At 35.4% G+C, this 27290-nt stretch overlaps 1 protein-coding gene across 2 annotated transcripts in view; it reads left to right on the top strand.

Annotated features, from left to right (window-relative positions):
• The window catches only part of ROCK1 (Rho associated coiled-coil containing protein kinase 1), a 169406-nt gene that overhangs the window by 23593 nt on the left and 118523 nt on the right, over positions 1 to 27290 (top strand). For both annotated transcript variants that reach the window (XM_077778069.1, XM_077778068.1), the window contains exon 2: positions 21261 to 21342. In XM_077778069.1, the coding sequence (XP_077634195.1) occupies positions 21261 to 21342 (82 nt within the window). The remainder of the gene's footprint in view (positions 1 to 21260; positions 21343 to 27290) is intronic.

Here is a 27290-nt window from a genome sequence, read left to right as displayed (position 1 = left end):
TAAGTCAGGCAGAGAAAACCAAATACCATATGAGTGCACATATAGAAGGATTAGGAGGAACTTAATGGAGGACCAAGGGGGAGAAGAAGGGGGGAAATAGTGGGGGAGAGGGAGAGAGGCAAACCATGAAAGACTCTTGAATACTGAGAACAGTCTGAGGACTGATGGGTGTGGGGGGTGAGGGGTCAGATGTGCATGGAGGAGGGCACTTACTGGGATGAGTACTGGGTGTTACATGGAAACCAACTTGACAATAAACTATTTGTAAAAAAGAAAAAAAAGATATAAAGCTATTATGAGCAGTCATGTACAAGATTTTCCATGGACACAGGGTTTTCATTTCTCTAGGATAAATGTCCATGGGTACAAATGCTAGGCCATATAATAATTGCTATTTTTCAGAGTGACTCTACCATTTTATATACCCACGTGCAGTGTATGAGAGTTCATCTACATCCTTATCAGCACTGTAATTGTAATTTTCATATTACTTATTCCAATGGATATGTAGCGATACTTCATAATGATTTTAATTTACATATATTTAATGACTAATGATGTATCTTTTCATGTGTTTATTTGCCATCAGTATATCCTCTTTGGTGAAATGTCTGTTCATAACTTTTGCCCATTTCTAATCAGATAGTGTTTTATTGCTGCGCTTTGGGTGTTCTTTAAGTATTCTAGTATGTTTGGTTTTCAAGTATTTTTTCACAGTATTTGGCTTGTTCTTTCATCCTCTTACCTGGATCTTTGCAAAGCAAAAGTTGCTAAATTTGATAAGTCCTTTCTATGAAATTTTTTTTTTAAGGATCATGCTCTTTTGGTCCTGTCTCAGAAGTCTTCAGTAAGTTGTGGGCCTGAGATCTTTTACCCCATTTTGTTTTTTTCCCTAAAATCTTACTATTTAATTAAAAAAAGATATGTGCATCCCTATGTTTATTGAAACATTATTTACAGTAGCCAAGATATTCAAGCAACCCAAGTGTCCATTGATAGATGAATGGATAAAGTTGTGGTATGTGTACACACACACACACACACACACACACACACACACACACGAATGTGACTCAGACATAAAAAATTGAAATCTTGCTATTTGCAACAACATGGATGGTTCTAGAGGGTTAATGTTGAGTGAAATAAGTCAGAGAAAGTCAAGTATCATGTGATTTTACTTGTGTGGAATTTAAGAAACAGAACAAACCAACAACAACAACAAAAACAAGAGACAAACCAAAAAACTGACTCTTAACTATAGAGAACAAACTCACCATTACCAGAGGGGAGGTACATGGGGTGAGTGCAATAGGTGAAGGGGATGAAGAGTACATTTAACCATGATAAGCACTGAGGATGTATAGAATTGTTGCACTGCATTGTTTTTTTGTTTTGTTTTGTTTTTTTGTTTTTTTGCACTGCGTTGTATACCTGAAACTTGTATAACACTGTTAACTATACTGGAATTAAAATAAAATCGAAAACAAAAACCCTTACTGTGTAATGTTAAAAATCCGTCATCTGATTTAGTTAAGTTTTTGTATAAGGTATGAAATTTAGGTTGCGGTTTAGTTTTATGGCTATCCAATTCAGCAACATTTGTTGAAGAGGCTACCTTCCTCCTTTGAATTGCTTTTGTACCTTGTCAAAACCCATTTGGCTATACTTGTGTGGGTCTGTTTTTGAGCTTTCTATTCTGTTCCATTGATCTATATGTCTGTCCTTCAAGGAATAGCACGTTGTTTTTTATTAGAGCTGTATAAGTCTTGAGCTTGGAGGTAGTTTTTCTTCCACATTATTCTTTATTTTTATTGTTTTATTTTTAGAGAGAGCACAATCAGGGGAGGAAGCGGAGGATGAGAGAGAGAGAATCTTAAGCAGGCTCAAGATGTGCACCCCTATGTTTATTGAGCCTGACACAAGGCTCAATCCCGTGACTGGAGCTGAAATCAAGAGTTGATGCTCAACCGACTGAGCCACCCAGGCTCCCTATCACATTATTCTTTCTAAAAATTGTTTTACCTTTTCTAATACAAGTTTAGAAAAATTTGCCTGTATCTACAAAAACTTGCTGGGGTTTGATAGGAATTATGTTAAACCTCTGTGTCATTTTGGGGACAATTGATACCTTGCTATATTGAGTCTTCCAATCCATGAACACCATGTCTCTCCATTTATTTGTCTCTTTTGATTCATCAGTGTTTTGTGGTTTTCAACATAAGTTCTATATGTATTTTGTTAGTTAGATTTGTACCTCAATATTCCCCTTTTTTTTTTTTAATATTTTTATTTATTTCTAGGAGAGAGAGGGAGAGAGAGACAGCGTGAGCAGGGGAGGGTCAGAGAGAGAGAGGGAGACACAGACTCTGAAATAGGCTCCAGGCTCTGAGCTGGCAGTCAGCACAGAGCCCGACGCGGGGCTCGAACCCACGAACCGCGGGATCATGACCTAAGCGAAAGTCAGACGCTTAACCAACTAAGCCACCCAGGCGCCCCAATATTCCCTTTTTTTTATATTTAAGTTAAATGAAGTTGTATTTTTAATTTTGGTTTCTTCACGTTAATTGTTAATGTATAGAAGTATAATTGATTTTTGCATGTTGATCTTATGACCTTGTGGAACTTACTAATTAATTCTAGGTGTTTTTTGTTTGTATTTTTTTGTAGCTTCTTTGGGACTTTCTGCATAAGTAATCCTATCATCTGTAAATGTGGATAGTTTTATTTTCTCCGTTCTGATCTGTATGCCTTTTATTTCCCTTATTTGCTTTATTGAACTGGCTGTGAGTTCCAGAGCTGTGTTCAATAAATGACAAAATAGGACATCCTTGCCTTGTTCTTAATTTTTTTTTTTAATGTTTTTATTTCTGAGAGAGAGAAACAGCGTGAACAGGGAAGGGTCAGAGAGAGAGGGAGACACAGAATCTGAAACAGACTCCAGGCTCTGAGCTAGCTGTCAGCACGGAGCCCGACGTGGGACTTGAGATCATAATCTGAGCTGAAGTCGGACACTTAACTGAATGAGCCACCCAGGTGCCCTGCCTTGTTCTTAAATTTTGAGGGAAAACATAGTCTTTCACTCTGAGATATGATATTAATTTTAACACTTTTTTGTAGATTTTTTTAATAACTTGAATTTACTTCTAGTCCTTTTTCTGAAAGTTTTTCTTTTGAATAAATTTTGGATTTTCTCCTTTTTCCTGCATCTGTTGATACCGTGATTTTTCTTCTTTAGTCTGTTCCTGTAGTGAATTATATTTTCTTTTCACTTTTTAAAAGTTGATATAATTGACATATAACATTAGTTCCAAGTATATAACATAGGAATTCAGTGTTTTTATATACTGTATTGTGAAATGATCACATTAAGTCTAGTTAACATCCATCACCACACATAGAATTTTTTTTCTTATGATTAGAACATTTAAGATTTACTCTCTGAGCAACTTTTTTATGTTTATTATTTTTGAGAGAGAGAGAGGAAGACACAGAATCTGAAGCAGGCTCCAGGTTCTGAGCTGACAGCACAGAGCCCCATGTGGGGCTTGAATCCATGAACTGTGAGATCATAACCTGAGCCAAAGTCAGATGTTTAACCGACTGAGCTGTGCCCCACTCTCTGAGCAAGTTTCAAATATATAATACAGTATTATTAACTGTAGTCACCATGCTGTATATTACATCCCCATGACTTACATAACTGGAATTTGTATTTTTTTGCCACCTTCACCCATTTTGTCCACGCCCATCTCTTGCTTCTGGCAGCCTCAAATCTGTTCTCTGTATCTATGGGGTTTTATTTTTTAGATTACACATATATGTGAGATAATGTGGTATATATCTTTCACTGTCTGACTTATTTGACCTAGCATAATACCCTCAAGATCCATCCATGTTGTTGCAAATGGCAAGATTCCATTCTTATTTTATGGTTGAATAATATTCCATTGTGTGTATGCATGCATGCATGCGTGTGTGCGTGTGTGTGTGTGTGTATACAGATAGAATTATCACATTTTCTTTATCTGCTCATTCATTGATGGACATTTAAGTTGCTTCCATGTCTTGGCTATTGTAAATAATGCTGGTTAGTTTTTGAATATTGAATAATTCTTGTATCTTTGGAATAAACCTTTGTTGGTTTGATGTATAATTGCTTTTATGTATTGTTGAGGGTTTTTTTGGCTAATATTTTGTTAAGAACTTTTGTGTCTATTCATAAAAGATACTGTATAGTTTTTTTCTTTTATACTGATTTTGTCTCATTTGCTATCAGTATTATTAGCTGTGTAAATGAGCTTGAAAGTTTCCCTCCTTTTCTGTTTTCTGGAGGAGATTGCGTAGAATTGGTGTTAATTCTTTAAACATTTGGTGAGGGAACTGTGTGGCTTAGTCTGTTAAGCATCTCTCTCTCTTTTTTTTTTTTTTTTCTGTTTATTTTGAGAGAGACAAAAGCAGCACAAGTGGGAGAGGGGCAGAGAAAGGGAGAGAGAGAATCCTAAGCAGGCTCTGCACTGCCAGCTCAGAGCCTGATGTAGGGCTTGAACCCATGAAGCTGTGAGATCACGACCTGAGCTGAAACCAAGAGTTGGACACTTAACTGACTAAGCTACCCAGGCACCCCAAGCATCTGACTCTTGATCTAAGTTCAGGTCATAATTACTTAGTGCATGGGTTCAAGCCCCACATCAGGGGCTGTGCTGTTAGCATAGAGCCTGCTTGGGATTCTCTCTCTTCCTTTATCTCTGCTCCACCCCTGTTTGCACTCGTATGCATGCTTGCTCGCTCTCTCTCGCTCTCAAAAATAAGTGAACATTAAAAAGAAAACCATTTGATAGACTTCTTCAGTGAAACCATCTTGCTATGGAGATTTCCTTTTTGGTGGGTGTTACATTATTAAAATAAATAGTATTATTCAAATTATCTTATTGATATTGAGTTAGTTGTGGTAGTTTGCTCTTTTTAAGGAATTGTCCATTTTATTGAAGTCAAATTTAATTACCCTTTGTATAGCTGCAGGATCTTTATGATAGTACCTATTTCACTTTTGATATCAGTAATTTGTGTCTTTTGTCAGTCTTGCTAGAGGGTTGGCAAATTGATCTTGTCAAAGAACTGTCTTTTTGTTTTATTAAATTTTTGCTTTCGTCTTTCTGTGTTCAGTTTTGTTGATTTTTGTTTTTTGTCTTTATTGCTTCATTTTTTGTTTGCTTTAGGTTTTTTGTGCTCTTCTAGATTTTGAGAAAGGAATGTAGGTTTTTCAAAGTCATTGTGCCTTTCTAATCTGAGTATGTAGTGCTGTATATTTCCCTTTCAGCATTGCTTTAGCATGTTCCACAAAAATTTTTTTTAATGTTTTATTTATTTCTGAGGGGGAGAGAGAGAGAGAGACAGAGAGAGAGCAAGAGAGCATGAGTAGGGGAGGGTCAGAGAGAGAGGGAGACACAGAATCTGAAACAGGCTCCAGGCTCTGAGCTAGCTGTCAGCACAGAGCCCGACACGGGGCTCGAACCCACGAACCACGAGATCATGACCTGAGCCGAAGTCAAACGCTTAACCGACCGAGCTGCTCAGGCACCCCAGCTATTGTTCCACAAATTTTTATAGGTTGTATTTTTATTTTCATTCAGTTCAGTGTGTATTTTTATTTCCCTTGAAGTTTTCTCTTTGACCATGGATTATTTAGAAATACGTTATTTAGTTTGTATTTTGAGATTTCCCTACTATCTTTCTGTTATTTGCTTTAATTTGATTACATTTTAGTCAGAGAACATGCTCTGTATGACTTTAATTCTTATAACTTTGTTGAGGATTGAGGTATGGTATAGGATTTGGTCTATCTTGGTAAGTTTTTTATGAGAACTTACAAGGAATGTGTATTTTGCTGTTATTGGGTGGAATGTTCTGTAAATGTCAGTTAGATCCCGTTGGTTCATTGGTGTTGTTGAGTTCTTGCTGATTTTGTAAATAGTTCTAACAATTACTGAGAGAGGAATATAGACATGTTCAACTCAGTTTGTGGATTTGTATATTCCTTTACACTTTTATCCATTTTTGCTTCACATATTTTGTAGCTCTCTTGTTTAGAACATATTCATTTAAGACTGCTATGACTTCCTGATGGATTGACTCTTTTATCATCATGTACTTTTCTGGGTTTTTTTTAGTAATTCTTTTTGCTCTGAAGCCTGTTTTATTTCACAATAATATATCTACCCCAGCTTTCTTTTGATTACTGTTTGCATGGTATATTTTTTCTTATCCTTTCTTATCCTTTACTGTTACATTTGAAGTGAATTTCATGTCTGAGATTGGTCATGTTTCATTTATCAGTTCTGACAATCTGTCTTTTAACTTGAATTATTGCTTCAAACCATTTATATTCAATATATTGTTAGGGCTTAAATGTGTTGTTTTATTTTTTTGTTTTCTCCTTAATCTCCCTTATTTTTGTTCCTCTGTTTCCTTTTTTGCCTTCCTATGGCAAAAACTACTTGAACATTTATTATTATTTTATTTTGGTTTACCTATAGTGCGTTTATGTGTGTTTCTTTGTATAGGTTTTTTATTGGTTATTCCAGTTATTAAATTAGACATACATTGTGTCACATTTGATTGGTGTTGACATCTTCCTAGTTTGAGTGAAGGGTAGAAATCTTATCTACTTTATGTTCCCTTATCCTCTCTATAATCTTCAATATTATCTTACATACATTCAGAAACAACTAGGTAACATTATAATCGTTGCTTCAACTTTTAAGAAGATGAAAGCATATTTTATTTTCCCATATTTTTACTCTTTACGTTTGTTCTTCCTGATATCCCAAGATTCTTTCCTTTTGTCATTTTCTTTTTATATTTTAGAGAATTTTCTGTAACCATTATCTTAGGTCTGCTCATAACAAATTGCTTAATTTTCTGTCATCTCACATTATCTTTTTTTAAAAATACATTTGGTTAGGCGTCCAATTTTGGCTCAGGTCATGATCTCACAGTTTGTGGGTTCGAGCCCTGCATCGGGCTCTGTGCTGACACCTAGCTCAGAGCCTGGAGCCTGCTTCAGATTCTGCATCTCCCTCTCTCTCTCTGACCCTCCCCTGCTCACGCTGTGTCTCTCTCAGAAATAAACAAAACATTAAAAAATTAAAAAAAATATATTTTGTTAATTGAATTATAGTTGACACACAATGTTACATTAGTTTCAGGTGTACAACATAAGCGATTCTACCCAACTCTCGATGTTATGCTATGCTCACCATAAATGTAGTTACCATCTGTCACCATACAATGCTATTTATTACATTCCATTTGACTATATTTCCTATGCTGTACCTTTTATCCCCATGACTTATTCATTCCATAACGGGAAGCCTGTGTCTCCTCCCCTTCTTGATTTTTCTTTTTGCCAGCTGTAGAATTCTAGTGTGACAGTTTTTGTTGGTTTGGATTTCTTTGGATTTAACTTGTTAGCTTCTTCAGTATATAGGTTTATATGGTTTGCCAGATGTAGGAAATTTTTTGCCTTCATTTTAATCCTTTTTAGTCATATTCTGTGTCTTTTTCCTTCTGACCTTCCAGTAATACAAATGTTAAATCTTTTGGTATGATTCTACAGGTTCCCGAGTCTCAGTTCATTTTTTTCCCCTTATGATCAAGATCTAGTCTTAGGAAAATTTTTATAGGAATTAAGAAGATAACATTAAGTATTTTTTTTAATGTTTGTTTATTTTCGAGAGACAGACTGTGAGCAGGGGAAGTCAGAGAGAGAGGGAGACACAGAATCCAAAGTAGGCTCCAGGCTCTGAACTGTTAACACAGAGCCTGACGTGGGGCTCAGACCCATGAGCTATGAGATCATGACCTGAGCCAAAGTTGGATGGTCAGACCTACTGAACCACTCAGGTGCCCCAACATTAGGTATTTTTTTAATGTTGTTATAGTACTGCTTACTAAAGAACATATGATGTCTGTATTTTTCCCCAAAGGAAAACTAAATCAGTCACTTAAAGAGTAATTTTAAAAACTGCAAACACTGTCCCCCAGAGCAATATCAAATCATCTGAACTTTTTCATTTATTTATACCAAGACAAAACTTAGTTTGTGTTTAACCATACCTGTATACCTATAAAGTGATAGGGATGAAAATCCTCTTTGAAATTGTCCATGTTTCTATGGCTTACTAAAATATATCAGTTTCTTATAAGAGCCCTATGTAGTAGTTACTGTTATTTCCCTTGTTTTACAGATGAGGGCATTGAGGCTGTGAGGGGCTAATATAACATCTTAAGATCATGAGAGACTGTTAAGTGTTCTAGAATGGAATATAGCTCCCCATGTCCTTTTGACAGCATGTCATTTACATAAAAATATTTTTTATTTTATAAGGTTAACGTCTCAACTTTGTATATTCATTCTGTTCTCCCTAACATTTCATGAATCTTTACTTAATCATTTATCTTGTGTAATACCTAGCAGTATTCCATCAAGTTTAGGTTCTAATCATGCAGGCTCTAATCTTTCTCATTTCTTTTAGCCATTATTATTTTTTTTAATATTGAAGGTAATCCCTATACCCAACGTGGAGCTCAAATTCAAAACCCCAAGATCAAGAGTTGTTTGCTCTTTCGATTGAACCAGCCTTGTCCTCCTTGGCTGTTATTTTATTTGTGCATTTTCCATTAACTTTTCTATCCACTATAAGCCAGATTTTGCTATTCTATTTAAGGTTGATAGTGACCTTTTCTTTTTAATTTTCTGAAGAGTCTCATCCCAGTTTCTCCTCTGGGCTGGATGGTTTATGTACTTTCCATTATAATCTCTTGTCTCAGATGTCTATAGATATTGTAGTTGTTTGGTATGTTTCATGACCAGTGCCCACTGCTTTTTCTGCATGTGTTCCAAGTTATGCAAAACAGAGATGAGGCCCTTGCCTTAGTCTTTCAGGCATCCCCCAGACAAATTAGAACAGAGATCTACAATAACTTACCAATATGATCTTACTCTGCTTCATCTGATTCAGGATGGGGAAGTGAGAATCAGTCTGCTGCCTTTACTCACTTGAAACAAGTGGGATAAGAGTGAGTGAAAATGTTGCAAAACTTTGTACTATTTGAAGGTGGCTTTTACTTAATTGGACATTTGCTTGATTACTCTAAACTTTTGATTGTTTCTTTTTTTCTTAAAAAATTTTTTTTAATGTTTTATTTATTTCTGAGAGAGAGAGAGAAAGACAGTGTGAGCAGGGGAGGGTCAGAAAGAGAGGGAGACATGGAATCTGAATCAGGCTCCAGGCTCCAAGCTGGCTCTCAGCGCAGAGCCTGATGTGGGGTCAAACCCACAAACCGTGAGATCATGACCTGAGCTGAAGTTGGACGCTTAACCGACTGAGCCACCCAGGCTTCCCTTTTGATTGTTTTTCTAAGCTGCTGCAAAGTTGGTTCAGAGAGTTTCTGGGATTTTTTGTTTTGTTTCTCTGGGGAAGGAGAGCTTGGGGCTTCCTATTCCACCATTTTGTTGATGTTCAATAGCGACTTTTTAAAAACAATTATGAAATATATGTAAATGAAATTTAGCATTTGAATTATTTCTGAATGTACAGTACAATAAGTACATTCACATCATTGTGCAACCATCATTTGTAACACTTAATTAGAAATTATTTGGCTTCTTTGCATTTTTCATTCTATTTCATTTTACTCTACTTTTAACTCCTAGAAATGTCTCAGCTTTCATGATGCTATTATATCTTCCTTTCACTTCTCTGACTGCTTGTCAGCCATTTTTGCTCTGCTTACCTCTCAAATGTTTATGTTTCCCACGGTGCTATTCTTTACTCTTTTTCCATTCTTCCATTGTTTATACTTACTGGGTAATTGAATCTGTTTTCATGGATTTAAGTGTGTTCTTATGAAATACAAATTTATATCACAGTCCAGTCACTCTGTTGAACTCAAACTCATGTTTTCAGCTGTCATCTCATTATCCATAAAGTGGTGTTCTCCAGGGACCTCAAATTCATATATCTATCGTATACTTATCTTCTCTTTTCAAAATATATTATCTGCCTTGGTTAATGAAGTCACTACTCACCTAAAATTGAAAATATATAATCATTTTCCTAATTACATAATCATTCCTAACCTTTCCTGTCTCTTTTAGTCACTCACCAGATTCTTTTGTTTCTAATGTTCCATTCTTGTTGCTCCAGTTTAGTTCAGACTTTTATCTTCTTGTGCTGATATTACCACAGTTTTCCTCTTAATTGTTCTTTTTTTAAATACCTGTCTCTTCCTGTTCAAATTTATCATCTTGGTCATTGCCAGGCTTTCGTAAAATTAAAACCAGTTATATCACTCTTCCCCCACCCCCCCCAAAATTCCTGTGGTTCCAAATGGATATCAGAAGATAAATATTCAAATTCTTAAGTTGGTATGTTTTCCCTTTAATACACATTCTGTAATGCATCTTCACAGCTTTGACTCCTGCATGTCCTTCTTCTCACCCTTCCAGGACCAAAGTGTTCTCTTCTCATTTCTGAATTCTCCTTGCCTTTCCTCTCTCTAGATTGCCTTGCCCACCTCTATCTTATTCTTGTAAATTCTGTTTTTAAGGATCAGCTCAAATTTCATCTCTTTTGTGAGACCCAAATTGGTTACACTATCCTTTCTCTGATCATGTAGTACCTAGTTATAACACTTGAGGATCTTATATTATGTACTCCCAGCCACAGGAAGTACTTAATGTTATTATTTCTGTTTTTCTATGGAGGAGGAGGCAGACTTATAAATTATTATAATATAAATGTAATTCCTATAGTTGCACATAGGAAGTCATTATTAATATTTTCTCAGAGTGTTGGAGAAAGCAGCACAAAGTAAGCAACATTTAAGGTATCTGAATATAAGTAAAGTTCCCATTTCAGCTGGAGAAAAGAGTAAGTATAAAGGCAGTGGGGTAGAATGAGCGTGACCATTTGGGATATAGCTAGAGCACACTGCCCAAGTCTAGATGCTTGCATATAGAGACAATGAGGCTGGAAGGGTATAGCTGGAGTCTGACTGGAAAGAGCCATTGTATGTTTTACTAAATTTTTAGAATATATATATTTTTTACACTATAATTGTCCTAGGGAGTATGATGTATGTAGTAGTGTCGCACTAGTTAACAGATTTTAATCACATTTAATATCAGAAGTTGTTAAAATTTCCTGAGGAAATTCTATTTTCATTTTCACATCAGTGCTTAATATTGAGAAATTCCTTCTCTCTTTATATAGCAAAGAGATCAAAATATACCCATACATTCTTTAAATGGTATATTTTATGTTATCAAAACATCCTTTGTATCAAACAAATAGAAAGATACACCATGGTCATGGATTGGAAGAATTAGTCTTGTTAAAATGTTTACACTACCAAAAGCAACCTACAGATTTCAATTCAGTCTCTTTCAAAATACCAAGAGCAAGTGTTTTTTTTTTGCAGAACTAGAACAAATAATCCAAAAATTTGTATGGAACCACAAAAGACTGTGAATAGCTAAAGCAATCTTGAGGAAGAAAAGCAAAGCTGGAGGTATTAGTAAATCCACTGTGGTACTGGAACAAAAATAGATCAGTGGAACAGATAGAAAGCCTAGATGTAATGCCATGCCTGTGTGGACAACTAATCAACAACTACGAAGGCAAGAATATACAATGAGGAAAAGACAGTCTTTTCAGTAAATGTTGCTGGGAAAACTGGACAGTTACATATAAAAGAAACTGGACTGTTTTCTTACAGCATAAAAAATATACTCAAAATGGATTCAAGACCGAAATGTGAGACTTGAAACTATAAAATTTCTAGTAGAGAATATAGCCAGTAATGTCTTAGACATTGGTCTTAGCAGCATATTTATGGATGTCTCCCATATTTATGGGAAATAAAATAAAAAATAAACTATTGGGGCTATACCAAAATAAAAAAGGAAAGGAAACCATCAAGAAAACAAAAAGGCAAGCTAGTGAATGGGAGAAGATATTTGTAAATGATATATCCAGTAAGGGGTTAATATCCAAAATATATAAAGAGCATAAAAAAATATAATTTAAAAAGAGGCAGAGGATGTGAATAGATATTTTTCCAAAGAAAACATGCAGATGACCAACAGTCACTAATCATCAGGGAAGTGTAATCAAAACCACAATGAGATAATCACCTTACACTGGTCAGGATAGCTAGTATCAAATAAACAAGAAAAAATAACTGTTGGCAAGGATGTGGAGAAAAGAGAACTTTATGCTGTGTTGGTGGGAATGTAAATTGGTACAGCCACTTTGGAAAGCAGTGTGGAAATTCCTCAAAAAATTAAAAATAGATTTACCATATGATCCAGTAATTCTTCTACTGTGTATTTACTACAGAAAATGAAAAACACTTATTTTTTAAAAATGTTTTTCATTTATTTTAGAGAGAGAGATAGAGAAACAGCACAAGCAGGAGAGTGGCAGAGAATGAGGCAGACACAGAATCTGCAACAGGCTCCTGGCTCCGAGCTGTCAACACAGATCCTGACACGGGGCTTAGACTCAGAAACTTTGAGATCATGACGTGAGCCTAACCACCTGAACCACCTAGGGCAAATAAATTTAGTAAATTAAATCATATTTTTCTACAGACATATTCTAATTTATTTTTATTTTTTNTAAATGATATATCCAGTAAGGGGTTAATATCCAAAATATATAAAGAGCATAAAAAAATATAATTTAAAAAGAGGCAGAGGATGTGAATAGATATTTTTCCAAAGAAAACATGCAGATGACCAACAGTCACTAATCATCAGGGAAGTGTAATCAAAACCACAATGAGATAATCACCTTACACTGGTCAGGATAGCTAGTATCAAATAAACAAGAAAAAATAACTGTTGGCAAGGATGTGGAGAAAAGAGAACTTTATGCTGTGTTGGTGGGAATGTAAATTGGTACAGCCACTTTGGAAAGCAGTGTGGAAATTCCTCAAAAAATTAAAAATAGATTTACCATATGATCCAGTAATTCTTCTACTGTGTATTTACTACAGAAAATGAAAAACACTAATTTTTTAAAAATGTTTTTCATTTATTTTAGAGAGAGAGAGAAACAGCACAAGCAGGAGAGTGGCAGAGAATGAGGCAGACACAGAATCTGCAACAGGCTCCTGGCTCCGAGCTGTCAACACAGATCCTGACACGGGGCTTAGACTCAGAAACTTTGAGATCATGACGTGAGCCTAACCACCTGAACCACCTAGGGCAAATAAATTTAGTAAATTAAATCATATTTTTCTACAGACATATTCTAATTTATTTTTATTTTTTTAAATGTTTGTGTATTTTTGAGAGGGAGAGAGACACATACACAAGTGTGAGCAGGGGAGGGGCAGAGGGAGGGAGACACAGAAACTGAAGCAAACTCCAGGCTCTGAGCTGTCAGCACGGAGCCCTATGTGGGTCTCGAACCCATGAATCATGAGATCATGACCTGAGCTGAAGTCAGACGCCCAACTGACTGAGCCACTAGGTGCTCCTGGTTTGAAATCTAATTTGAAAGATAATTTGAAAAGATAAATGTACTCCTCTGTTCACTGAATCCTTATTTGCAGTAGCCATGATATGGTAGCATCTCAAGTTTCCATTGGTAGATAAGTGGATAAAGAAGATGTCATGCACAGAAACCGGCATATTACTCAGCCATTAAAAAGAATGAGATCTTACCATTTGTGACAACATGGATGGACTTAGAGGGTACTATGCTAAGCAGATTAACTCAGAGACAAACACTTTTATGATTTCACTCATGCGGAATCTGAAAAACAAAGTAAGTGGAAAAACAAACTCAAATACAGAGAACAAACTAGCGGATTAAGAGGCACAAATTTCTAGTTATAAAACCAGTAAGTCAGAGAGATAAAAAGTACAGGATAGGGGGGCGCCTGGGTGGCTTAGTCGGTTGAGCGTCCGACTTTTGCTTAGGTCATGATCTCGCGGTTCGTGGGTTCGAGCCCCGCGTTGGGCTCTGTGCTGACTGCCAGCTCAGAGCCTGGAGCCTATTTCAGAGTCTGTATCTCCCTCTCTCTCTGACCCTCCCCTGCTCACGCTCTCTCTCTCTCTCTCTCTCTCTCTCCTAGAAATAAAAAAAAAAAGTACAGGATAGGGAATTAAGAAAAGAGTTTGACATCAAGTGTTATTTTGTTTTTGTTTTTGTTTTGGAGAGAGTGTGAGCAGGGGTGGGGCAGAGAGAGAGAGAGAAAGAATCCCAAGTACTGTCCGCACAGAGCCTGACATGGGGCTAGAACCCACAAACCATGAGATCGTGACCTGGACAGAAACCAGGAGTCTGACGCCCAGCCGACTGAGTCACCCATACTCCAATCAGTCTTTTAATACCAAGGGTTATTAGCCTGTTTTAGAAGTAGTTCCTAGGTTTTCAGAGAACCTGGTTTTACTGCCTGAGTTTTAATGTGTTTTTGGTAGTTTCTTTAAAAATGTCTATGTTTAGAATAGTAACCAGTTAGATTTTGAAATTTTACTTAAATGCATAGTATATCTTCTTTTATTCTGCCATTATATTCTCATTTTTTTTTTATGTTTATTTATTTATTTTGAGAGAGAGCAAGCATGTGGGCCGGGGAGGGGCAAAGAGAGGGGAGAGAGGGAATCCCAAGCAGTTTCTTCACTCAACATAGAGCCTGATACAGGGCTCAGTCTCTGACACCAGGAGATCCATGACCTGATCTGAAATCAAGAGTTGGAGGCTTAACCGACTGAGCCACCCAGAGGCCCCTATATTCTCATATCTTATAACAAGCATATTATTACTGATGGATTTAACCTTAAATGATATTATACATAAGAGTCTTATTTTTCTAAGTCAGAATTATCTAGAGAACTCTAATTTGTAACAATGTTTAGTTGAATAATTTTCTCCTGCTGCTTTTGCTTAAGTTCTGGTATATGATCTTTTCATCATAATAACAGTGCTTCTTAGGAAATGTGAAATGTTCATTCCTTGGATATTCTTGTAAAATGTTATATTTGTAATTAATTATACTTGCCTTTATGTGTTTTTGTGAAAGTACCCAGTGTGACTAGCATCTTTCAAAATATATTGCTATAACTGGTCTGCTATCATTGTTCAGCTATGAGTAGCAAAAAACTTAATTATTGTAATTCTTTTGACATTGGTTCCTCTCTTAATGTGTCCTCTCCTCTTCAGATCTTAAATTGATGATTAAGCTGTATATGATGGGCATGTTGTGAAAGTAGAGTAGCTTTTCTTCCTGCCTAAATAAAATAATAAAATTAAGTGAAGGAGCAGTAGGACTACATATTTTGGCTGTTATTCCTTGTAAATTGTTTTTGTACTTGGAGGAATGTTAATTTCCGTTAAGGTCTTGAGTTCTGGTACTAGGATATAGACTGTAGGAAGTGGGGAAGTCTTATTCATTATTTACAGAACTTTAGAGTATTGAATAAAAGTCAGAATTTCTTTCCCGATTTATGGTTGGAGATAGACATTCCTTGTGTAACATCCATTGCTTTAAAGTGGAAACCTGCATCCCTGTCCTCCACCACAGTGTCTTGATTCCCCTTAACCTTTAAAAGTGCTTTAGATTATGCTAGAATACTTTCTTGTTCATTTTATTTTTCTGATAAAAGGCATATAAATTTTACTTATGGACAATCCTGAAAAGCCACCTACCATCTCAAATTACTGTAAAATTAAAAGTGTATGGTTATAAGTTCAAACACGTACTCACTATATAAATAGTGGAGACAATTAGTTTTCCATAAACAAATGTATGAGTGAATTCTGTGGCCGAACAAAAATGAGATACCCAATGGTTTAAAAAAAAGAAAAAAAGATGTTGGAGAAGGGTTTATAACACAGTGACCTAAGATTTACTCTTAGGATTTCATGAGCACGTGACTAAAATGTCTATTTTTCTCTTTATGTCATTTCTAGCAGTAGTGAGACTAATATGTAGAACTTTCAAATGTCAGGGAAACAAAGGAAAGAGAGGCAAGTGGGACTATGAGGGAAACTTTACATATTTTACTCATTATTTTCTCACAAATCCATTATGAGTTGTAGGTAATTACTATCCTCATTTTACAGAAGAGAAAACTGAGGCTCAGAAAGTTTATGTGACTTGTCCTCCCAGTGGTAGCATGCAAATATACTATGTATTTTTCTTTAAAATGCTTTTGCTTTATTTGAATTCTTTTGACCCATCTGGAGTTTATTTTATTATGAAGCATGACTCAGAAATCATTCATCTGCTTAGTTGTGTTCAGTTATACAAACATTGACCAATGAGTGACACTTTTGTCAGCCCCATCTTGCCCTTGTCCTTACTCTTGAATGGGCAGTTCTCTTGCCCTTTCAGTACAACATTGCAACATTTTAGTGCATGCATTATTTTTTTTTTTAATTTTTTTAATGTTTTATTTATTTCTAGGAGAGAGAGAGAGACAGCGTGAGCAGGGGAGGGTCAGAGAGAGAGGGAGTCACAGACTCTGAAACAGGCTCCAGGCTCTGAGCTGGCAGTCAGCACAGAGCCCGACGCGGGGCTCGAACCCACGAACCGCGAGATCATGACCTAAGCGAAAGTCGGACGCTTAACCGACTAAGCCACCCAGGCGCCCCTCAGTGCATGCATTGTTAATGATATTTCAATGTAGTGACATTTATTGAGCCCTTGCTATTACGTATTGCAGCGAGGATGCTTTAAATTATAAGAAATAGAAAATCTAATGCCCACTGAATCCAACCGTTCATTATCTCAGGTATGTGTAGACTGGCTCCCGAGTAGGTTATTCAGTGATTCAGCAAACATCAGGGACCCGGGTTCCTTCCATCCTTTGGTCTATCATCATTATTGTTTTTGGCTTTGTCCTCTGCCAACTTCCCTTGAAGCTGCAAAATGGCTGCTGTTATTTTAGGTGTCACATACAGACATATTTCCTCATGAAAGGAAGATACTTCTTTAAAATTTTTTTAAATGTTTGTTTATTTTTGAGAGACAGAAATACAGAGCACAAATGAGGGACAGAGAGAGAGGGAGACATAGAATCTGAAGTAGGCTCCAGGCTTTGAGCTGTCAGCACAGAGCCCAATGCAGGGCTCGAACTTAGGACCTGAGCCTAAGTTGGATACTTAACAGACTGAGCCACCCAGGCACCCCTAGATATTTCTTGCATATATCACTTCTTTTTATTTATTTTTATTTTTAATGTCTTTTTAAATTTTTTTATTTCTGAGAGAGACAACATGAGCAGGGGAGGGTCGGAGAGAGAGGGAGATACAGAATCTGAAGCAGGCTGCAGGCTCTGAGCTAGCCATCAGCACAGAGCCCACTGCGGGGCTCGAATCCACAACTGTGAGATCATGACCTGAGCCGAAGTCGGACGCTTAACTGACTGAGCCACCCAGGCACCCCTAGATGTTTCTTGCATATATCACTTCTTTTTATTTATTTTTATTTTTAATGTCTTTTTAAATTTTTTTATTTCTGAGAGAGACAACATGAGCAGGGGAGGGTCGGAGAGAGAGGGAGATACAGAATCTGAAGCAGGCTGCAGGCTCTGAGCTAGCCATCAGCACAGAGCCCACTGCGGGGCTCGAAACCACAACTGTGAGATCATGACCTGAGCCGAAGTCGGACGCTTAACTGACTGAGCCACCCAGGCACCCCCATGTATCACTTTCCAGAGAGAAGAAAATTTCCCCAGAATCCTTCTGTAGATTTTCCCTCATGTTTCATGTAACAGATTATTACCATCTTCCTGTATTTGAAGTGAACATTGGCAAGAATAATGGGCACCATGTTTGGTTTAGATTACACTAATCAGAACCAACCTTCTGAAGCTGAGGAAGATCTCCCCACTCCTGGGAAGTTCATAGTCATAGGGAGGAAGTTGGGTGGCTTGAACAAAATTGAAGTTAAATTAGGTAGGAGAAGGGGGAAATAATTGTCGAGGTGGAGAACCAGTAGTTTTATCTACTGTGTTATGAGTAAAATGTGACACTCAGTTCTGGGGCTTAGCTTACTAAAAGCCCTTGAAATCTAAGACTGAAGTAAAAAATAAGACGGCGAACTGTCAGTTTTTATACGTAGTTTAGTGAAGATCATGCAGAAGAAAGAGTAGTGGTGTAGTAGAGAAAACAAGTTTGATTCCTAACCAGTGTTCTTTCGAGTTATAATTAGAAGAATGATTTGTGCTTTTCTGTTAATTTCTTAACAATACAGCTTGAGTTTATACATATTCCCAGTTCCTAATTTTATTTTTAAGATTCAGTATTTTTTCAATCATATTTTTTATCATGGTCATGTTATATCTATAACTACTAAACTAGGAGTTAGCATTTTGATTCTGACGCAGGTTGCTAGATAGTATTGGACAAGTCACTTAATATTTCTGATTGCTATTTGCCCTGGCTATAGGTGAGGTGGTTGAACTTGGCAATTTTGAGGTTCTTTTGTCCCTAATATTTAGTAAGATTGGAAGCAGTTGCTTTAATATATTTACCAAAGACAGCATATGAGTAAAATTTAATATACATTTCCACGTTTTTTAATGTTTCATTTGATAGTAAAAAACAATTTAAGCTATTATAATTTCTGAATCTTACAAAATTGGCAAGTATCGTTGGAAGTGGATGTTTACTAGGAACTCAAATAATAGTTATTAAAAAATATATTGAGATTATTGCATTATGCATATGGGCCTTTTCCAGATAACTTTAAGGTACCAAAATATTGCCTAAAATTTTTATTGTGTAGTCAGTAGTACTTGCACTACTCTATAGATTAATTCTGGGGAGTGACCCGATGCACTGAAACTTAGTATCTAATCTGAGAAAAATATTTCTTAAATAATGTAATGCCTTCGCTGTTGAGCATAAAAATCACTGGCTTAATGTACATTTTATGCCTACTTGTTCTGGTCATTCTGCAAGGTGCTCTGGGAGAAAACAAGATAATTAACTGGTTTCTGCCTTAAAGAACTTAAAAGTCTTTTTTTTTTAATTCATATTTATCTTTTACTAGAAAATAATGAATTCACATACTTATTAGTTTGGTTTTTCAGTTTAGAATAGATCAAGCATCAGCTGGCCTTTCTAAGAATCATGTTTCCATATAAAAGTTCTCATTTTTTTTCTGTAAAAAAAATTACCAGAAATATTCAAATTGTTAGAAGATTCTAAGATATGTATGTATGTATGTATGTGTGTGTATATATATATATATATTACATCCATAGTTTTTTTTTTAATTTAAATCAAGTTAGTTAACATATAGCGTAATAATGGTTTCAGGGGTAGAATTAGTGATTCATCACTTACATATAACACCCAGTGCTCATCACAAGTGCCCTCCTTAATGCCCATCACTTGTTTAGCTCTTCTCCCCACCCACCACCCCTCCAGCAACCCTCAGTTCTCTGTATTTAAGAGTTTCTTATGGTTTGCTAATTTTTTAAATCCTGTTTTTCCTTCCCTTCCCCATGTTCATCTGTTTTGTTTCTTAAATACCACTTATGAATGAAATCATGATATTTGTCTTTCTCTGATTTCACTTAATATATTCTGGCTCTATCAATGTTATTGCAAATGGCAAGATTTCGTTCTTTTTGATCGCTGAGTAATATTCCATTATATGTATCCTATCTTTATCCATTGATCAGCCCATGCACATTTGGGGCTCTTTCCATAATTTGGCTATTTTTTTTTTTTTTAATTTGGCTGTTGTTGATAGCACTGCTATAAACAGTCTATTTGAAGACATAGGGCATGTGTCTTCTCAAATCAGCCTTTTTGTATCCTTTGGATAAATACATAGTAGTGCAATTGCTGGGTCATAGGGTAGCTCTATTTTTAATTTTTTGAGGAACCTGTTCTCCAGAGTGGCTGCATCAGTTTGCATTCTCACCAGCAGTGCAAAAGTGTTCCCCTTTCACTACATCCTCACCAACATCTTTTGTTTTCCTGAGTTGTTTATTTTAGCCATTCTGAGAAGTGTGAGGTGGTATCTAATTGTGATTTTGATTTGTATTTCCCTGATGCTGAGCATCTTTTTATGTGTTTGTTAGCCATTAGGAGGAAATGTATCTTGAAGATAGACGAGCTTGCATTAGTGGTGGAACTTTTTCAGATCTGCACAAACCTGTAAATTTTGAAAAGCCAGTATTGAGTGGATTGGTCTTTTCAAGCAGTCAACAGCATTCATATTATAACCTGTTCTTTCCATGTTCAGTTTCCAACTATTGCAATGATATATTTTAAAGCCTGCTTAAATTTGACTCTGCTTTCTGGTTTCTTAAGGAAATATTTTAAGTACTTGTATTCTAAAATAGCTGAGTGATCACACCTGGGGCTTAACACAAACTATAAAGTCTGCATATCCTCTGGCTTTAAATTTTCCTTCAGCCTTTTATGAACATGACTGTACAAGGTTTACACAGTGTGTCTTCCTTTGTTGCTTTTGTTTTTATTCTTGGGCTCTGCTAAATTTCCCAAGCTAAGTAAAATGAAGATTACTTGGGATTATCTGAATGTTCCTCCTCCTCCTGCTACATGATAGGATTTAAACTGAAGAGATGTGTTCCCACTTCAGCTCTGATTGGTACACCTTCACACTGCTCTGCACTTGCTTAGATAATATTTAAAAATCCACTGAAGTGTAAAAGCCCTTGTTTCTCCATTACTAATGGTTATCCTATAAAGTGCTTCACAGAAAGAAAACTCTTATGAAAACCCAATGTATTTTTATAATTAAAAATGTATCTAAATGCAGAATTTATTTTATACCAAACAGCTACTGTTAAGTTACTATGTTGTCAAATATTTATAGTCACAAATATAGGCCATTTGTTTCTGATAAGTATCTCAAATAAAGGTAAATGTAGTAAGGGAGAGTGAAAGTATAATTTCATGGGAAAGGGAATTTTCAGTTTCACAGAGAAAGGGCATGAGTTGAGGTCATGTGTGGCCAATTTATAATGATTTTGCTGCTTCTCAGATTGGGAGAGTTAGGAGGTAAAAGATCTGTATATGAAATAAAAACAATTTGCTTCTTCTTCCCAGCACCTATGTAAACTTGTAAAAAGGTGTTGAATGCAAGATGTATCAGAGAGGACAAACAAAATGTGTTGTGTGTTATTCTTATAAAAAAGGAAAGTGTTCATAGTGTGATCCAAGAAACTAACATTTGTTTGTTTATTTGTTTAGGATGGATTGGATGCTTTGGTATATGATTTGGATTTTCCTGCCTTAAGAAAAAACAAAAATATTGACAACTTTTTAAGCAGATGTAAGTAATTTTTTGTGGAAGTTAATGACAGACTATAACAAAATCTTAGATAATTCAAGCCAGTCTTTTTTTTTTCCTTCTGGGTATTCTTTGGTTATTTCATCAATAATTGCTACATAAAATGAGTAGGAAATAAGAAAGAAACTATTAGTTTATTAATATGAATGACTAACAAGAGAATATTTTATATTTTATAAAATATTTTGCAGAAAAGGGAATGAAAAGTAAATGGCTAAAATAAGTTAAAATAATCATATACATGGGGCGCCTGGGTGGCTTAGTCGGTTAAGCGTCCGACTTTCACTTAGGTCATGATCTCGCGGTTCGTGGGTTTGAGCCCCGCGTCGGGCTCTGTGCTGACTGCCAGCTCAGAGCCTGGAGCCTGTTTCAGAGTCTGTGACTCCCTCTCTCTCTGACCCTCCCCTGCTCACGCTGTCTGTCTCTCTCTCTCCTAGAAATAAATAAAAATATTAAAAAAAATCATATACATACATGCACATTGATGTATATGTGTTATATTTATTCTGTTGTGTATTTTTGTATTATTTTTGTGAATTATTAGCTGTTTCAATACCTGCAGGTAAGAACAGATTGCATATGAAAAGCCCTCCTATCATTGAGATAATGAGAATTTTCTCCATGGAAGGTGGCTTATATATTAGATTTTACAGCTTTTTTTTTCTAAAAACTTTTGGATTTTGATATTAGATTTAATCATTTAAAATTTGATTTAATAAAGTAGTTTTAAACTTTAATCTTAAAAAATGATAGTAAGATGATTATATAATCTTTTCCACTCAATTTCTTTATTTCTTTCCTGTACATAGTGATACATTTGGGTTAGGCTGGTTTTAAAACATGTAAAAATTCTATTTTAGTTACATATGTTTTGTTAGAAAATTTTATTTTTTAAAGAGTAAAATCTTTTTACTTTGTTCTATTTCTATATCATTTTAACACTTTGAAATTTTGCCTCAGAATTTTCATTTTTTTAAATTAATTAAAGTTTTTTTAAGTTTCTTTGTTTTTTATAAAAACATTTATTCAGCCTGATTTCAGTTTGTAATTGGTGCCAGAGTTTGAATTGGGAACTTTTTATGTGTAAGTTTTCTTAACTTCTTAACTTCAGTAAGATGTAAGTTAACTTCTTAACATCTTACTGAAGTTACAGTAACATTTTATTACTGTTTACATTTGCTTATCAACCTACTCAAAAATAGAGCAGAAGAACTAAAAAGGTGGAGAATCTTGACCATTTCTTATTTGATGGGAGGCAAAGAATAAATGCTTCATAGTACAAAGAGGGAGGGGCTGTATAATTTTGTAAAATTGGCTAGCAAGTATTGGAATACATGTTTTATTACTCATTTTCTATGCAGCATTACTACTTTCATAATAGTAGATATGCCTTTATGTACATTTTATAAGTAGAAATATCATAAGCCACGGTAGAAGTAAGTAAAATAAAATGAAAGTATAAAGCCTATAGTAAACTTTTAACTCATGAACTTAGTTTCATTTTTAAATTGGAGAAAAGTACAGAGTAACATAGCAAAATTTTAGCAAATTGTATCTAACATTATGTAAAAAATTATGACAAAGAAGGGTTTGTATCAGGATTGCAGTGTAAAGTTTAAGGTTCAAAAATCAATTAGTGTAATTTACCATAATAATGTGTTAAAAAAAGAAAATCCATAATATTATTCAGGAGATGCAGAAAAAGCATTTGATAAAACTTAAGTATCCATTCATGATGAAAAAATATCTCTCTGCAAACTAAGGAAACTTCCTTACCCTGATAAAGAGAATCTACAAAAAAACCTACAGTTAGGTTGTATATTTGTGTATGGGTAAATGCTTTCCTCATAAATTTGGGAAGAGACAAATCTGTCTTCTCTTACCACTTTCATTCAACATTGCCCTGGAAGTTCTAGACAGTGCAGTAAGGTAAAATAAAGAAAAATCATACAGATTAAAAAGGAAGAAGTAAAAATTCAGACAACATGCTTTTGTTTATTAAAAAATCTAAAGATTCTATGAAAAAACCTACATAATTAATTAACATAGATATCCTATATCTATATATAGAGCTAATTAAGTTCAACAAAGCTGCAAATTGAAGATTAATGTGCAAAAAGCAGTTCTATTTCTATATATTAGTAATAACCGATTTGAAATTGACATAACAAATATAACATCATTTATAATAGAAGCAAAAACATGGCAAATTTAGGGATAAATTTGACAAAATATGTATCAGACTTATGCTGAAAACTACATTATTACTGAGAAATTACAGAAGACATAAAAAAAGAATGTATATTCAGTGATTCAGTGTTCATGGATTGGACAATTCAATAATAGTATGTTGAGAGTCCCCATATTAACTGATAAATAGAATCCATTACTCTCAGAACCAGAGAGCTTTTTTTCTTTAAAGTGACCAGCAGTTCTAAAATTCATATGAAAATATGAAGGATCTGGAATAGCCAAAGCAGTTTTGGAAAGTAAGAGCAAAGTTGGAGAACTATACTACAAGATTTCAAGATCAAAATAGTATATATTAATGAAAGAACAAATACATAAAATAAATAGAACAAAAGAGAATTCAGAAATACATAACTGTCAATTTATTTTCAACAAAGGTGGCAAGGTAATGTAGAATGCAAGCCTTATTACTTCATACCATATACAAAAATTAACTCAACATTTTTCATAGACCTAGATTTAAAAGCTAAAATAACACTTCTGAAAAAAAACACAGAAAATATTTGTGACTGGTTAGGCAAGAATTTCTTAAATGGGACACAAATAACACAAACTACATTTATTTTTATTTTTTTAATGTTTATTTTTGAGAGAGAGAGAGCATCAGCGGGGGAGGGTCAGAGAGAGAAGGAGACACAGAATTTGAAGCAGGCTCCAGGCTCCTAGCTGTCAGCACAGAGCCTGGTGCAGGGCTCGGACCCACAAACCATGAGATCATGACCTTAGCCACAGTCAGACTTTGAACCGACTGAGCCACCCAGGAGTTCCAACAAACTACTCAAAAGAAGATAGATGAGACTTCATCAAAATTCAAACTTTTTGTCTTCAGAAGACACTGCTGGGAAAATGAAAATATGAGCCATAGACTGGGAGAAAATAGTTGCAAAACTTGTGAAAAGGGAAACTGGTCTTTCAACAAATGGTGCTCAGACAACTGAATATCTATATTTAAAAGAATGAAGTTGGACTCCTAACGCGCACCATATACAAAAGTCATTCAGAACTTAAGAACCAAACTATAAAACTTTATAAAGGAAAACATTGGCGTAAATCTTCATGATATTGGATTGGTCACTTTCTTAAATATAATACTTAAAGTTCAAGCAACAAAAGAAAAATAAATAAAATGGACATCATCAAAATTAAAAACTTTTTTACTTCGAAGGACACTGTCAAGAGAGTGAAATGACAGCCCACAGAATGGGAAAAAATATTAGCATATCATATACCCGATAAAGGATTGGTATCTAGATTATGTAAGTCAGTCTTAGAAGTCAACAATAAAAAGACAACCCAGTTTAAAAATGGGCAAGTTATTTGAATAGACATTTCTCCAAAGAAGACACACAGTTGGCCAGTATGCAGTGTGTTTAGTCTTTGGGCAGGTCCAAATTATGGCCACATCTGTAAGAATAACTAAAATTTTAAAAACTGACAATATTAAGTATATGTGAAAATGTGGATGGGGCGTCTGGGTGGCTCAGCCGGTTAAATGTCCGATTTCGGCTCAGGTCATGATATCATGGTTTGTGGGTTTGAGCCCCACATGAGGCTCTGTGCTGACAGCTAGCTCAGAGCCTGGAGCCTACTTCAGATTCTGTATCTATCTCCCTCTCTCTCTGACCCTCCCCTGCTCATGCTGTCTCTCTCTCTCAGAAATAAATAAAACATTAAAAAAAAAGTATATGTGAGAATGTAGAACAGTAGAACTCTGCCACATTCCTGGGTGGTTTGTAAAATGGTGAGGCACTCGGAAAACAATTGGTGTTTTTCTTATAAAATTTACCTTATGACCCAGGAATCCCACTTCTGGGTATTTATCCAAGAGAAATGAAACCATATGTCCACACAGAGACCTCTATGAGAATATTTAAGGTGGCTTATTCAGAATTGCTATAAACTGGAAGCTGCTCAAATGCCCATCATTTGGTAAATGGATAAGCAAATTGTGGTATACCCATATAATGGAATACTCAGCAGTAAACAGGAGTTTACTGATATCAACTGATATGTGCAGCAATGTCAGTAAATCTCAAAAGCATTGTGGAAAAGGCCAGGCACAAAAGGGTACAGTGTTTCATTCTGTCTATATGACATAACATTCCCCTTTAATTCAAGTTGTATTTATGTAATAATTCACACAGAGTAATAGATTTTCAGAGGGTGATCATATTTTATATTCTGCTGCAATTATTTGGATATTTATAGTTTTTGTTAGTACATCAAAATATTTTACTAAAGGTGAATGTTTGAATTGCTTAGTTATCAGATAGTGATCTAAGAATATACCTGGAATATAGGATAAAATCATTCTCTTTAGTAATTCAGCTTAAGTCTCACTAGAGTAACAGCTTTAAAGTATAGCAGTTTGAAATATTTTAAACTTAAGGCCTAACTATTTTATAGATTGTTAATTTTCATCTCTATGTGTTGAAGAATGCTTACAGACTAAAAGGAAAACAATCTGACCATTTGACTGAATAATTAGTTAAATATAAAGATTTGCTTTTCTGGACTCTGGTGTATGATACCTAAATAATAAGGACTACAAAGAAAATGTTTATCATCCTCACATAACAAAGATTTTAAGGTGAATATTAAGTTGGGGTTGGAGAGAGGTCCAAATAAAATGGTGGAAGTTAGTCACATTTTAGAAGAAACATGTTTAGGGGAGTGCATTGGGAGGAGGAGAAAGGGAATATTTGGGAACAGTGCTTATGACTGTATATATTTGTAAACCATTATGAATGCCACTGAGATTTGGAGTATAATATTCATAATTATGTTAGTAGAAAAGCAAACTTATTAAACAAATCTAACAGTCTACAAGAAGATAAGATAGGAGGGAAGAGCAGTGTCTGAGAAATTCCATGAACCTGAGAATAAAAACCTGATAGAAAGCATTTGTTTGGATAAAAACAAAAACCGAAAAATGATATTTTATGGTAGCATAGTATTGCTTTCCTAATATAGATTACCAAAGTGGCATAGTAACTCTGGGATTGATGGCGTAGCAGCTGTGTCTACTTATAAAAGCATATGGAACAGTTGATAAAATTTTGCCAGTAATTTATTTATTTATTGCCAAAATAATGGGAATAATTGCTATTCTGAATTTAATTGTGACCAAAAAGCCTGATGTAGTTAGCATTTGGGATGTGATAGAGACCACGAAACAAAAAACATCCAGTTCATTTTAGACCAGGGTTTCTCAAAAGTGGCACTGTTGACATTTTGGATCAGATAACCCTGTTGGCAGGAGGGACTGTCCTTTGCATTGTGTGATATTTACCAGCATCCCTGGCCTCTACTTCTAGATGCCAGTTGCATGCTCTTTTCCCTCTCTCAATTGTGACGGCAAATTTGCTTAAGTCAAATCTCACTCCCAGCCTTTCATGACCTTTCAAGTTATTCTTTTTTTTTTTTTTAACGTTTGTTTATTTTTGAGAGAAAGAGCATGCAGGAAAGGGGCAGAGAGAGAGGGAGACAGAATCTGACGCAGGCTCCAGGCTCTGAGCTGTCAGCACAGAGCCTGACGCCAGGCTCAAACTCACCAAACCATGAGATCATGACCTGAGGCGAAGTCCCAGGTTTAACCGACTGAGCCACCCAGGTGCCCCTCACGTTTCATTCTTATCTGTACTGCTACTCCTTGTTTCCTTACACCGCCACCATATAGC

This window comes from Crocuta crocuta, unplaced genomic scaffold (genome assembly GCF_008692635.1).
Source record: "Crocuta crocuta isolate KB4526 unplaced genomic scaffold, BGI_CrCroc_1.0 scaffold26, whole genome shotgun sequence".
NCBI classification, from domain to species: domain Eukaryota; kingdom Metazoa; phylum Chordata; class Mammalia; order Carnivora; family Hyaenidae; genus Crocuta; species Crocuta crocuta.
This window is presented reverse-complemented; position numbering and strand designations above follow the sequence as displayed.